The sequence below is a fragment of the Styela clava genome, chromosome 11, assembly GCF_964204865.1.
Source record: "Styela clava chromosome 11, kaStyClav1.hap1.2, whole genome shotgun sequence".
Lineage (NCBI taxonomy): Eukaryota > Metazoa > Chordata > Ascidiacea > Stolidobranchia > Styelidae > Styela > Styela clava.
The window spans coordinates 10,914,533-10,929,166 of NC_135260.1; the positions used below are offsets into that span (position 1 = coordinate 10,914,533).

A 14,634-nucleotide genomic window follows, 5' to 3' on the forward strand; every position below is an offset into this window, starting at 1 on the left:
GTCATGTGATATTGTTCCCATATTTGGCATTACGGGCACTGGGGGCGCTGTAGGTCTGTCTTCTGGGGTGTGGCCTGTTGCGTATGCTGTGGGTTGGCGGTGTGAGGTTGTCTGAGTGTGTTTGTTTTGGGTGTTTTATGTCTGTGGGGGTGCCGCTGGTCTCCGGGGGGTTGTCGGGGATGGTTGTTGGATGGGGATTTGTTGGATGTTTTTGTGCCGGGCGGTGGACTGATGTTGGGACCATGTTGTGTGTGAGTGCGGTGCCATCGCGGTTTGTGTGGTGTTGTGTTTTTGGTTGTTGTCATGAAATTGGTTTTCATCAGTGTTGTTCAAATGTTGTGCACATGTGGAGTTGTTTGCAGTCTCTTGGGGTGTCTGTCATGAGTTGTTTTCAGCCTATTTGGCAAATTGTGGGTGGCTGGTTTGGTGTGCCGGATTCTGGGGGTCATGTGGCTTCTGTTGAGGAGTCTACGATTTTGAGGGCCGTCGGTGTTTTGTTGTGTATGTTGTTTTCTTGCATTTTGCTGCCCGATGTTGTTGTTTTTGTTGTGTGCTTTCTGTTTCTTTAGAGTATTTGGTTGTGTTAAGATTGATAATTAATAGAAGATAAGAAGATATTAATAACTTGAAGTGAATATTGAGAAGAAAATTGACGTCAGACCATATTGGAAAATATTCTGAACTTGGATGATTATTTCATAGACTGCTGGTACGCTACAAATTTTTGGCGAGCACGCCAGGATATCTTCTAAACATAATATGTTACGCAGAAATAGAAAGAACACTTCCAACCAGTCTTTGAACTCGGAACAGCAGGGATGAGGTCTGCACTCCCTGCTAACATGATTTTGAATAATGATATGAACCCACTTCTATCGACTATTATTTCTTCTCTTACATGAACTAATGGATGGCATGTCAAGGCTTTGGTCAATTCCCGCCACGAAATCTCATCCGTTGATGGCATGCGTTTTATGACATTTTATGTGTTAGATTTATATTTTGCGAAATTTTTGAAGTCGCTAAGAGAATTTTTTGTCATTTTCCGATTTGTTCGGTGTATTCACATCTTAAATTGATTTTATACCGTGTTTGTTCATATTACTTTGTGTTTTCACTAGTTAGGGTGAGCGGGTGATTTTTTTTTGCACATTTCTAACACTAGCCTAATTTAGGTTCGGCCTGCCAGGCAACTCTGCATTTTGCCTTATTGGGGCAATCAAATTTAGCATCAGAAATACTAAAATACCGTAACAATGTAAACACAAATAGACCTACGAATGAATGACCATGCGATCCACTATTCCTACAATATTTTTGTCGCAATACTTGCACACAGCCCTCCTGCAGTGAGTTTTACCTTCCGTTGTGTTAGGTGGAATTTCCCGGTAAAGAGACCATATCCAACTTCTCTTTCTACCAGACATTTAGCAAACACTTCGTTATGGTATCGGTAGCGTTCCGATAACCAGCGCACAACCGTTGGTGAAAGACGCAGCGACGACGTTCGACACCAGAATGCTTACTGAAAACCGAAAACTTCGCCGCCTTTGTGAATTTGGCGGGTCACAACTCCAACACGTGGTGGCGTAGTTGGACATGCGCGTTGTGTTACAGCTTGAAAGGGCGTGGTCGGGCAAGTCATCGACCTGTTCGTAACGTCCTGCGGCGTTTCGAATAGTATATTGACTATAAAAATCGATAAGGGGAGTTTTGCTTAAATTTCTCTTGTTTTAACCTATTTAATACAAAAAAAGTACAACCGCCATTTTGAACAAACCAGGCAAAAAAAAACATGATTTAAAACAATTGTTTCAAAACAAATCTTTTTGAACAAATCCCTATGCAGGGATGTCTGCAGCAGCATCAATGTCTCTATAAATTCGATAAAAGTCATCTTTCGTCCCCCCCTTCGGTCATTATTTTCATCCATTCTTCCCGAAGATAATTTTCATTTTCTTCAAAATAATAGACAGAATAACCCAGATTGCGAAGTGCAGAAGCAAAGGTTTTTGTTCCACATTTTGAAAATGCATCTACCAATACCTTCATTTTGATTATGCGCGTTCCCCACTTTACAATTATCTGTCAAACGTTGTACATTATCCGAACACGCTGCATGCAAGAAAATGTTTCTTTTTCCTCTGATAGCCCACAAGAATTTATGGTTGGTTAGTTTGACGCGCAAAGAAATCAGCTGTAAATACCAATGTTGAGCACGTGAAAGTAAATCAATTAACATGGTTTGACATGTCAATGAATGTTTGAAATAGAATAGCATTGCGAAACCGCATTTCAAGCGATTTTGGAATTTTAGCTTTGTTACTTATAAAAATATTCACCAAACTGCCAAATAAAAGAAGGTGATAACGTGCAAACAAATGTCAGACGTGTTCACATGTCGAAAATGTGGGAGTAAAATCAACTTGACATGAATTGTAATTGTAAGTCGATGAATGTTGGGAATGAAATAGCAGATTGCAAAAATATTATGTAGCCTACAGTGAGTGATTAACTGAGCTAAAGTTACCTACTAGTACTACATGTAGAACAGAGCTACATGGATTAAATATTTTTAATCAATATCATGGTCATGAAAATGTAAACAAATTTGTAAGCGTTATATCACGGGAATACTGTCAGAATAACCAAAAGGAATTTTCCAATGATCATGTAGAAAAAGTTTTCTGCTATTGGAGAAACACAATTCATCACAAGTCTGCAAACACCACACAAATTTATTGAGAGTACTGTTGTTACGGTTTGTAATGCCAATGGTTTGGTTGCAATACAGTTGTGTGTTTTTTGGCGCTCCCGAAGTATGTGCACCAAGATGGCGCACAGCCTTAACCTATAACCTATAGTCTATAAACACGCGCCCAGTAGTCTGGTGAAATTTAATCTAACAATGCATTTGGTTTGAGGCATAATTTCATCTTCAAAATATCCCGCATTTGTTTCGCAAATATCTTTCCAGTAGTTATGCAACATTTATTCTCAAATCCTTCTAAATAAATTCTCTAGACAAAAATAGGTATTTAACTGAAAACATTTTGAACATTGTAACTCCGCTACTGAAATAGATATGTCGCAGGATGATTTCAAATGATCGTTCAGAAAAATGACTTGCTGAGAAAGAAAGCAACCACAGCTAATAACACTGAAATGGCAATTTTCGTTATGAACACTTCTCTTTTCATTTGTCGAGCAAACGGGCTTTCGTTAACGAATTCCTCCATCGCTGATCCTTTTATATTTTTATGTGGAAATTGCTCGCTTGGAATAGGCTTTCCGAGAAATTTGCACAAAGGTTCCCATCCATCCGACAATTTCATTTTTAAAAGGCGGTCCTTCGGTGCTCTCTGAAAACGTATTGATTTATTATAACTTGGTAAATGTATTAAAATTGGAAAGTTTATCAGAAAAAATTGAACAGATATATATATATATCTAATACGGTAGTTAAGTAGACATACCGTGCTAAAAAAGCGACAGTTATGTAGACGGAAAAATTGGGTAGACATTTTCCTGTCCGCTTAATTATTCCACGTTCCATAAATAAAACGTTTTGCGATATTTTGCTGAAATCTCTTTTTCTCTGATAAAACAGTATCAAAAATAATATGTTCTTTCAATATTTTTTAAATAATTGCACATTTTCGCCAACTTTAATGGGACAGTAGTTCTGCTGGTTTATAATCAACGGGTTTAATTTTTGTACATAAAGTGGACATTTTATTTATGCAAAAATCTTTTAGTTTTTCGTTATATGTTTTTACGATTTTTAGAGAGTAGGTTTGATAATTTTGATACAATAACCAGGCAGAACATGAAGATCGTCCGTTCTGTTTTTTGCAATATAAGCTCAATAAACTGAAAAGGACCTCAATTCACAACTCCGTACTAAAGAGACTTTGTGTCGCAATAGTAAAACTGTCGGGTTCGCCGAGAACTTTACCACGTTTGCCGTTTTGTTTGCAAGTAACCTGGGCGCCGTGAGGGGATTGGGATCTTCATGAGTGCGTGATTGCCGAAATTTAGATAAAATAGAACAGTTGTGTTTGGAGAAGCGATCCAAGTCTTTTGTGTCAGGTGTTATCAGTTACCCAGTGAGTTGAAGTCGAGTCATAATAAGCAAGGATTTCAACGTCACCGAGGAATGCTGCTGGAAATCATCACTCATCGGATAAGGTGATTAGTCATAACGATTTTTAATATTAGGGTTACTATATTTTTGGTGTTGGGATTTTTCACTTAATCCAGATTATCAAAATATAGACTACTGATACTGTTATGCTTTTACTGGTCGTAGTTCTGATCTGACCATCAAAATAATGCTACGACTGGGTTTGCGTTTGTAAGAGTGTGTAATTCAGAAGGATTTCTAAATCCAGATGAAAATACAAACGAAGATTGTGGAAATTCAATGAATTCAATTTTTTGTCGAAACAGAATGATGATATACGAGAAGCGAGTAGTTGACGTTTGTATAGCTTGGTGTAAATAAAAATATCTAATACACCGCTTCATATTAGATTAGAATATTTCATCTTCGGAAAACAGTTTTGAAGAATTGCATTGCTAGTAATTTTGTTTTGTGATTTGGCACATGTCCCTGTGTTATTTTACCATCTTCATCTAGTTATTCACCGGGCTGTATTTTTTGTTCACATGTAGGTGACTCTCCAACGAGATGGCCTACATTTCAGAACTTGGCAGACGGAAATGCGGGTAGTGATTCGGAGAAAGCTGTGCCAGGAGGTGACTAAATGAGTTTGCTATGCTAGTTTTTTTTTTATTAAATACAGTATCGTAAATTGATACCAATGAATGGTAATAAACCAAATCATAATATCATTTGTAGCCCATCACAAATAGCGCAGCTATCTACGAATAATTGTAGTGCAACGTTTAGTAACTCTGGTTTATTTGAGTAATAATGCAATTATCCATTTCAAATATTTCGTTTGTTCGATCAATCAAGAGTAGCGTAATTCTGAATTGGACTAAAACACTGTGATGATGTTTTGTGACTTATGCATGTATTTTTGACCAAAGTTTCAGATAAGTCAACAGACTATACCGCACCATCTTCAGAATCACTTTCAATAAGCAATTTAAGTGATTTCAAAGAAAACCATATATATGGAAAAGAGAAAAGAAAAAGGCTGTAAATCAATTAAAAAAAAAGCTTCTAGACAAACCAGAAAAGAAACGACGAAAAGAAAAATAATTGCACGGATTGGTATATCTTGCGAGAAGTTTATTGTAAAGCTTTAAGACATCTCTGTATATTTCATAAGAATGAACCGGCAGTAAGCATAATCTTGTCTCTCCTCAACAACTTAACCTAGTGAGCATATCCACATTCGTATACATACTTGGCATACATTTTTACTATTTAATTATAAATTTAAAATAACAATCATGTTTTTGTTTTCCGAGTTGGTGCAAAAATTTTAAATAAATTGTGCAAAGATTCTAAATTGATATTGAGGTTCAATAATTTCATTTTGATCGCTTGTATAGTTGACTGTATAATCAATCACTGCTATAATTAGCCCTGATAGGTAGACATTTGAGTTATATTTGGTGTAATGTTTCTCATTTTAGTTGACATGGCAAATTTTAGTTTCGCATTTATAAGCCCCACTGAAAACGTCACTTTATCGAACATTTGAGATATGTTGCGTATAATGTTTCTCGATATTTTATTCAGAATTTCGTGTTTTAATTATATACCTTCTGAAATGGTGGAATGGTTGAATTTTTTTTTGAATGCTTCTCAATAATATTGCCATTCCAAAATATCATTTTGCATTTACCTGACACACTTACGTAGCTGAATAGATGACGATTTGTGATTAATTTTCTGTTTTAAATTTTGTTTTATAATATTTGTGACTCTCAAGTTATCGGATAGGTGAACATTAGAGTTAATTTTGAGCAATTTTCCACAACATCGAAATATGATTAGTATTCGAAATTTCGTATTTCAGTTAAATTTCACACACTTAAGTGTGTGAGATCTATTTTGTGTGAGATTTCTCAATACGATTCCAGAATTTTGTTTCAATAGTTGTATGCCACACTTAGGTGGTCGGATATGCGGACATTTGAGATATATATTTTGTGTAATGTTTCTCAATATTATTTCAGAATTTCCATTTCAATTTTTGTATACCCCACTTAGGTGGTCGGATAGGTGGACATTTGATATATACTTTGTGTAATGTTTCTCAATATGATTTCCGAGTTTCCATTGCGATTGTTTTATGCCACACTTAGGTGGTCGGATAGGTGGACATTTGAGATGTACTTTGTGTAATGTTTCTCAATGTGATTTCAGAGTTTTCATTGTGATTGTTTTATGCCACACTTAGGTGGTCGGATAGGTGGACATTTGAGATATACTTTGTGTAATGTTTCTCAATATGATTTCAGAATTTTCATTTCAATTCTTGTATGCCACTCTTAGGTGGCCGGATAGGTGGACATTTGAGATATACTTTGTGTAATGTTTCTCAATATGTTTTCAGAATTTTCATTTTAATTCTTGTATGCCACACTTAGGTGGCCGAATAGGTGGACATTTGAGATATACTTTGTGTAATGTTTTTCATTACGATTTCGGAATTTTCATTTTAATGTTTCATGCCACACTTAGGTGGCCGGATAGGTGGACATTTGAGATATACTTTGTGTAATGTTTTTCAATATGATTTCAAGAGTTTTCATTTTGATTGTTTTATGCCACACTTAGGTGGTCGGATAGGTGGACATTTGAGATATACTTTGTGTAATGTTTCTTATTATGATTTCAGAAGTTTCATTTCATTTCTTGTATGCCACACTTAGGTGGCCGGATAGGTGGACATTTGAGATATACTTTGTGTAATGTTTCTCAATACGACTTCAGAATTTTCATTTCAATTCTTGTATGCCACACTTAGGTGGTCGGATAGGTGGACATTTGAGATATACTTTGTGTAATGTTTCTCAATATGATTTCAGAATTTTCATTTCAATTCTTGTATGCCACACTTAGGTGGCCGGATAGGTGGACATTTGAGATATACTTTGTGTAATGTTTCTCAATATGTTTTCAGAATTTTCATTTTAATTCTTGTATGCCACACTTAGGTGGCCGGATAGGTGGACATTTGAGATATACTTTGTGTAATGTTTTTCATTACGATTTCGGAATTTTCATTTTAATGTTTCATGCCACACTTAGGTGGCCGGATAGGTGGACATTTGAGATATACTTTGTGTAATGTTTTTCAATATGATTTCAAGAGTTTTCATTTTGATTGTTTTATGCCACACTTAGGTGGCCGGATAGGTGGACATTTGAGATATACTTTGTGTAATGTTTCTCAATATGATTTCAAGAGTTTTCATTTTAATGTTTCATGCCACACTCAGGTGGCCGGATAGGTGGACATTTGAGATATACTTTGTGTAATGTTTCTCAATATGATTTCAAGAGTTTTCATTTTGATTGTTTTATGCCACACTTAGGTGGTCGGATAGGTGGACATTTGAGATATACTTTGTGTAATGTTTCTTATTATGATTTCAGAAGTTTCATTTCAATTCTTGTATGCCACACTTAGGCGGCCGGATAGGTGGACATTCGAGATATACTTCGTGTAATGTTCTCAATATGATTTCAGAATTTTCATTTTAATGTTTAATGCCTCACTTAGGTGGCCGGATAGGTGGACATTTGAGATATATTTTGCATGATGTTTCTCAATACGATTTAAGAATTTTCATTTTAATGTTTAATGCCACACTTAGGTGGCCGGATAGGTGGACATTTGAGATATACATTGTGTAATGTTCCTCAATATCATTTCAGAATTTTCATTTCAATTCTTGTACGCCACACTTAGGTGGCCGGATAGGTGGACATTTGAGATATATTTTGTGTGATGTTTCTCAATATGATTTAAGAAATTTTTTTTCAATTGTTGTATGCCACCCTTATGTGGTCGGATAAGTTGACATTTGAGATATATTTTATGTAATGTTTATCAATATAATTGGAATGCCATAATTTTGACTTGGTATTGATATCTTGACACTCACAACATAGCATCTGTTTAATCTATATGTTGCACCATATAGGGTTGGAATAGGCGAACATTTGTGATATGCTCTGTGTATTTCTCAGTTTCAAATATAAAACACGTTTGAATCAATTTGTTCCGATTTGTCTACCTTCACGTTGCATTTTGAGTATTTTTTGATATAGAAGGTTATTTCCAACACCAAACACAGTGCATCCCCCTCGCACGAGAGACGGAACATTGAAAAAGAAATGCTATTTTTTGTGATAAATATTGCTAAAGGGTTCGAATCCATCGGAAATTGAAGCGAGGTCATACGCTTTAAAAATGCGTATTAAAATAAAAGCAACATCATTTATGTAGACATCCAGAGCGACATATAAGAGGGGTCCGGCTTAGTGCCGAAATAGGCTAAAACATTTGGTGGTCTGAATTAAGTGGACGAATTAAGCGGACAAAAATTCTATATCTTTTATCGAGAGGATTGTGTGACTCTTTTTCTCCGTAGTTGTCAACGGCTCTCGCGCTCTCCAAGCACGTATTTAAAAACAATGATACGGACACAGGAACGACGTCCGCTTAAGTACTGCAATTATGTTCGTTTAACTACCGTAATAGAGTTATATATATATATACGTTAGTGGCTTTGCCAGATTTTTGAGAAGTTTATCTTCAAGAAAACTTGAACATATTTATGCCACAAAGAAAATGACGCGATTCAACGAATATCATCACTTTTTATTTTAAACAATTTGAATAAAAATAAGTTTTACACGGCTCCTAACAATATATAGAAGTTTCTAGAATACACCAAAACTCTTCAAGTTTTATTGATTACCTGTAAAACACTGGTGTTGTGATCTCTGTATCTCTTTTTCGCAACAGTTGGACTTGCACCCTGGAAAATTTGATTCATTCTTTGTGGAGGGCAACAGAACGCGACGCGGCCTGTAACATTTATTATAATCGTGGAACAAAGATAAAGGCACAGTGCTTACATTATCACGCCAATACAAACAACTATGCATTATAGCAGCGTTTACCAAACTGTGTTCCGCGGTTCGAAGTGTTCCGCTGAAAAGTAATCAAAAATAAGTCTAAAATGGTCGCCGTGGCGACCACGAAACGTGAAGTTGTCGCCCAACTGACCCTTCGATAACGCATCACCGTCGGCCTAAAGCGGACTACTTAGGGTGGGGTAGTGGCATTTTCGTTAATCGTCGGCCTAGTTTTTTGACTGTTAAGTTCATTATCATGTTTACAGCAATCCTTTTGGTTTTGGTATAGGCAAACAAGTAAGTCTAAAGAATAAAGGCAAAAGGTCAACTCTTCTTCCTTCATCTCTGCCTGGTTTTGGGTCTGCAGCTCGCGATATTGCAGAAAGTACTTCTATCTCCATTAGACATATCATTAGATGCAAGCCCCACGTAATGGAAAGTAAACGACATAGAAAGGTAAAATTAAGGAATTGATTCATATACGCAACATTTAAATTAAGAAGCAATAAAACATTTATAATAAATGCAATATGTAAAATATTCAATCATTTTTAGGTATGTTTAACACAATTCTGTTAGTTTTAGCGGCGCATTTGGCAACTCGCCACGAGGACCCATTGGGAACCGCTACATTACACCTTTTTTCTTTATCAAATTTACCCTTTCATTTTTTGGTGTTCCGCGAGGCGAGATAAAAGTATAAGTGTTCCGTGGCCGAAAAAGTTTGGAAAACGCTGCATTATAGAGATGTATCGGCCAATTTTTAGTATCGGTATCGGCTGAATATAAAACGATATTTTGGATATATTTAGCTTTTTAATGAAATCCATACTGTTTGAAAAAATTAATTAGAAAATATATTTGGCTTGGAGAGATCGTGAACTACGAGCCATGCACATCCCTACCCCCGCGAGTGGAATATGATTCTAACCTGTTTTTATCTATTTATCAGCCAAACTGGTTAAACTAATTTGGGTATTTTTGCTGCCAAATTTTATATTGACATTTTTAATATTACATGGTAATTATTAAGAAATATATCAATCGAATATTAGTTATCGAATATATTATTGGCACAAAATCCTGCGCACACAACTCAATGTGTCAGTTTGACATGATAAGAAAACCCCCCATAGCAGTAGAATTTTACCACCCACAGTAGCCAAACCCCATGAGTTTTCTAATCGAACTTCGGAATAACTAGCGTCGGCGCACAATGAATCTGCACAATCAACGCATCTGGATCTCAAACATCAATTTCTTATTGTTTGTGATATCTCTTTTTCAATCTGAAATAGTGTGCACTGCAAATAATGCTTACGGACAATTGTTTTAACTCTTCTGCCTTGCACACTTATGAGAGTAATTACATAGTATCGGAATATCGGCCTTTTAAAATATTGGTGTTTTCCTTTGGTATCGGTATCGGTGCATCTCTACTATACACGCCTTTAAAAAGATTCAAAGATTTGCAATGTAGCATAATGAAACTGAGAATCGGACCAGAACCTATATCCCTAAGTCTGTATAGGAATCGTTAGTTCGTAACTCCACTTCATGCCACGCACACAACCCGTATAAATCAGAACCGCAGTTTGTCATAGATATGATTAATGTAATGTTAGAACAAAACCTTGCTTGCTGCCTCAAATTACTAAAATCTCTAGTACCTGCATGGTGGCAGAATCGGAAATTTTTGTAAGCTGTCCATGAGAGAAACGGCCACGTGGCAACATAGTGATCATCTGCAATAGCCTTCATCTGTATTTGATAACTTTTCAACCATTCATCTTCATTGTTGCGACATGTGAAAATAAGCTGAAATGATATATATATATAAACTTTTGATAAATGTGAAGTGCTGTGCCAAATGATGTAACTATTTGATTTTGTTTCGATGGATGCAATGGGGTTGGAGATAGATATCCTAGCATGATTCACGGTGTAATATGTAAGTCTGCAGTTCCAAGCAACATTGGAAGGAGGATGTCATTTTATTAATTAATGTGACTGTTCAGAAGATATAGCATTATAGATTATTCCAATTTTCTGATTGCACTCCTCAGGGAAAACACGTTTGGAATCGCATAGCGTTTGATCAGGTAGGATAGGAGTTTGGGATATTCGCCAATCACATGATGATTTACACATCTGTTTGTTGATTACAGCTTTCCCTTAAAATTGCGCCTAATTATCTCCAGCATTGAATAATTGTAATACCGGATCTTCTCCTATTTGCGGAGAGTATACAATACTCGTATTGGGTAAACTCTACAATCCTCATATCGTGTAATCTCTACGTATAGCTCAAGTATGTATATATAATAGTTTCATCAGCATCCAGCCACTGACACTGTTTACGAATTAGGTGAATCACATTTGATAGTTAACCATGGGCCACTCGATTTTATTTCTAATTTTGTCAAAACGAGTACAATCACATATATACTATCATTTAACACAATCGAACTAAGTGAAAGTTTTAGATAATGTATTATTTTACGCACCGTTGCTTTATACCATGTCATGCGCGAAAAAAAGTAAAACGGGATATATCGATTTTACGGGGACACTTGGGCTAACTGTTTAACGGTATTATTAGAACAGGATTTACACATTTCTCCCGAAAGAGAAAAAAGCCAATAAGAAGCCTTGATCATATGGCGATCCATAGTCTTTCGTCCGGATAACAGTCCATGTTAGGGTTTAGTTAGCTTCGTATTTGTTTACTTGATATTGGACGAAGCCGCAACCGACCAGCAATTACGTGAACCACCCTGCGATGGGTATGAGTCCAGCAATCCTATCTCACATAATTATCCCCCGTGGAATTTGAACCTGCGAACCCATGAAGGGTAATCAGGGTGCTTTGGCAATCGTATTCCTGATATTTAGCACGATGAGCAATACCGCCGAGAATATCATATAAACCGCCGCAAAGCGCATATAACATCTTGTCAGCCGATAAAAGGAGTTATGTTTGTTTCGAATATAAGCCGAAAGTTGTATTTCACACTTGGACAAGATAAAATTGACGATGATATATGTAGAATATTTCGTAACATTTTCCTGTTGTAATTTGCCAAGTTTTGCAGCCCAAGGTAACTACCTACATAGGATCAGAACTTGGAAATATCGTAGAAATGATTGATCTTTGGTAGCAAAACCGCTAACTAACATAAACCCAAAATAACAGTGAAGAAACCGTGACCTTTTGGTGTCGTGCATAGCGAGCGTGGCGTTAATTGATATGGGAAACCTTACATGCAAAAGTTGTCTGAAATTAATATAGACACATTTGAGATATTAAATCAAACGAAACCAATGAAATATACAACATTTTATTCCTGACTGAACAAGATTTTTTCAAATATGGTGTAAAATAAGCAATTTCTTTGTGAATACAGAATAACTTTTGATTTTCTGATGTGGACAATTCCTACATTTATACTCGAAGCACCAAACACATTTTAGTACCTTGGTGTCGGGAAACGCTTCAGAGATTTCTTCCCAGAAAAGACATGCAGGGATGTCTGCAGCAGCATCGACGTCTTTATACATTCGATAAAAATCTTCTTTCGTCCCTCCTTCGGTCATTATTTTTATCCATTCCTCTCTAAGATAATTTTGATTTTCATCGAAATCATAGACTGAATAACCTAGAGTGCGAAGTGCTGAAGCTAAGGTCTTCGTTCCACATTTTGAAAATGAGACTACTAATACCTTCATCTCGCCTATGCGCGTACTACTTCCCTACTTTACAATGATCTGTCAAACGTTGTGCATAACCCAACCGCGCTGCGTTCAAGAAAATGCTAATTTACACTCTGATAGCCCACATTCATGTAAACGAATTTGTAGTCAGTTTATTTGACGAGCAAACAACTATCAGTGGTGTTTAATGTTAAAGCTGTGTTAGTAATACTAACTTGACATGGTTTACTAGGTCAATGGATGTCGGAAATAGAATAGCTGATTGCATAACCGCATGTTTAAGTGGTTGTGAAGTTATATTATATTATATTACGTATTCATTAAACTGCCGAACAAGAGAAGGCGATAGCGTGAACAAATATCAGACGTGTTCAATGCCTAATATTGAATTATAGACAAAGGCAACAAAACACAGAAAGGTTGCTGCTAAGTGCAAATGGTTTAATGGCGCCGAAAATATCCAAATGGAATTTTTTGAGATGCAATGCAATGAGGAAATAAAGCTATATTCTATTCAATAGATGTATCACTGCTTGATTTTAATTATAAAAGATATCATCAGTTCGGTTTTTAACTTTCTAAAAATATGAACGGCCCACCAATGACTTGCAACCCTTCATTTTGGCCCGCGAGCGACGAAAGGTTGCCGACCCCTGCTTTATGCAGTGCTTTTCCGTACCCAGCAATCAATGACGTGTTTCTGGCCTTCTTCCGAGATTGCCTTTTTCATGTTTTTGTAGCACAACTGACTACTTACCGCCAAGAAATCTCATCCGTTGACGGCGTGCGTTTTCATTTTGCCGTAAGTGTTAAATTATGACATTTTATGTGTTAGATTGATATTTTGCGAAATTTTTGAGGTCGCTGAGAAATTTTTTTGTATTGTAACTGTGACGACCTCACATTTTTACTTCAGTTTGTTCCGCAATTTTTAAAAATTGTTTTTGGTAGATGTTGTTAAATTACTGCTGCTAATTATTGTTACTGGAGTGTTGTCATTCTCCGATTTGTTCGGTGTATTCACATCTTAAATTGATTTTATATCGTGTTTGTTTATATTACTGTGTGTGTTTCACTAGTTAGGGTGAGCGGGTGCTTATTTTGTGCACCTTTTTAACACTAGCCTGATTTATGCTCGGCCCTCCATGTAACTCTGCATTTTGCCATAACGACCCAGATAAATTTGATTTATATACAAGATCTTACTGATTAATAGAAAGCATTTTGCTCAAAGGCTCTCGTGATGCGAATGCATGTTCGCTGACTAAAAAAAGGGAGCAATCGTTTGTGCGAGAAAACACTCGTTTTCCCCGGTAGTGCATCAAAGCGCCATATTTTCAGTTACTACCAGTGATGGTACCTCCAAATTTGGTAACTTTAAATAATTTTTATCATTATTATGTCGCAAAATTTTTTTTACACTTGCCTCAATTGTGAGATCAAAAGTATAATATTGGGACCGAGTTTGACCTATGTTGTTTACCTGGTTCAAAATTAATTTGCCCAGAAAGTCGAAACATGACGTCGTGAAAATCGTCTAATCAGCCGTAAAATATGGCACTCAGGTAAATCTAAAGGCAGTTGTCACAAATTAAATTCTAAGATAACGGAATAATAAAATGATTGATAGTATTTTATTGGTTGAAGATAACGATTCTACACATTTAGGCGTCATATCCTTCTTTTGTGGAACTAATATAAATTAATCAAATATCATGATAGAGGTCGCGATAGATAGGAGAATACGCAAAGGGGGTCATAAGGCAAAAAAGTTGGGACCCACTGAACCAGCGTCATCATATATACCTATCTTTCTCTAATTTTGTCACAATGATCATCAGCTC

The 14,634-nt window shown here is 36.2% G+C and overlaps 1 protein-coding gene and 1 long non-coding RNA gene across 2 annotated transcripts; one reads left to right on the top strand and one right to left on the bottom strand.

Annotated features, from left to right (window-relative positions):
* Positions 1-2,970: 2,970 nt before the first annotated feature.
* On the bottom strand, positions 2,971-12,944 carry LOC120329671 (uncharacterized). Its single transcript, XM_078118125.1, has 4 exons — positions 12,554-12,944; positions 10,747-10,894; positions 8,917-9,026; positions 2,971-3,362 (listed from the first exon to the last, which is right to left on the bottom strand). Exons 1-4 carry the CDS (start codon positions 12,803-12,805, stop codon positions 3,114-3,116), a joined length of 759 nt encoding a protein of 252 aa, XP_077974251.1. The 5' UTR covers positions 12,806-12,944; the 3' UTR covers positions 2,971-3,113.
* On the top strand, positions 3,829-5,154 carry LOC144429898 (uncharacterized). Its single transcript, XR_013479148.1, has 3 exons — positions 3,829-4,191; positions 4,678-4,761; positions 5,059-5,154. It is a non-coding gene; the product is annotated as an uncharacterized LOC144429898 (long non-coding RNA).
* Positions 12,945-14,634: the final 1,690 nt, after the last annotated feature.

Excerpts from the sequence above, each read along its gene's own strand:
- LOC120329671 (XM_078118125.1), bottom strand. The coding sequence starts at position 12,805 with ATGAAGGTATTAGTAGTCTCATTTTCAAAATGTGGAACGAAGACCTTA. Across the intron at positions 10,895-12,553 it reads AAGCGTTTCCCGACACCAAG|CTTATTTTCACATGTCGCAA; the intron begins GTACTAAAATGT and ends ATATCATTTCAG. Across the intron at positions 3,363-8,916 it reads ACAACACCAGTGTTTTACAG|AGAGCACCGAAGGACCGCCT; the intron begins GTAATCAATAAA and ends ATACGTTTTCAG.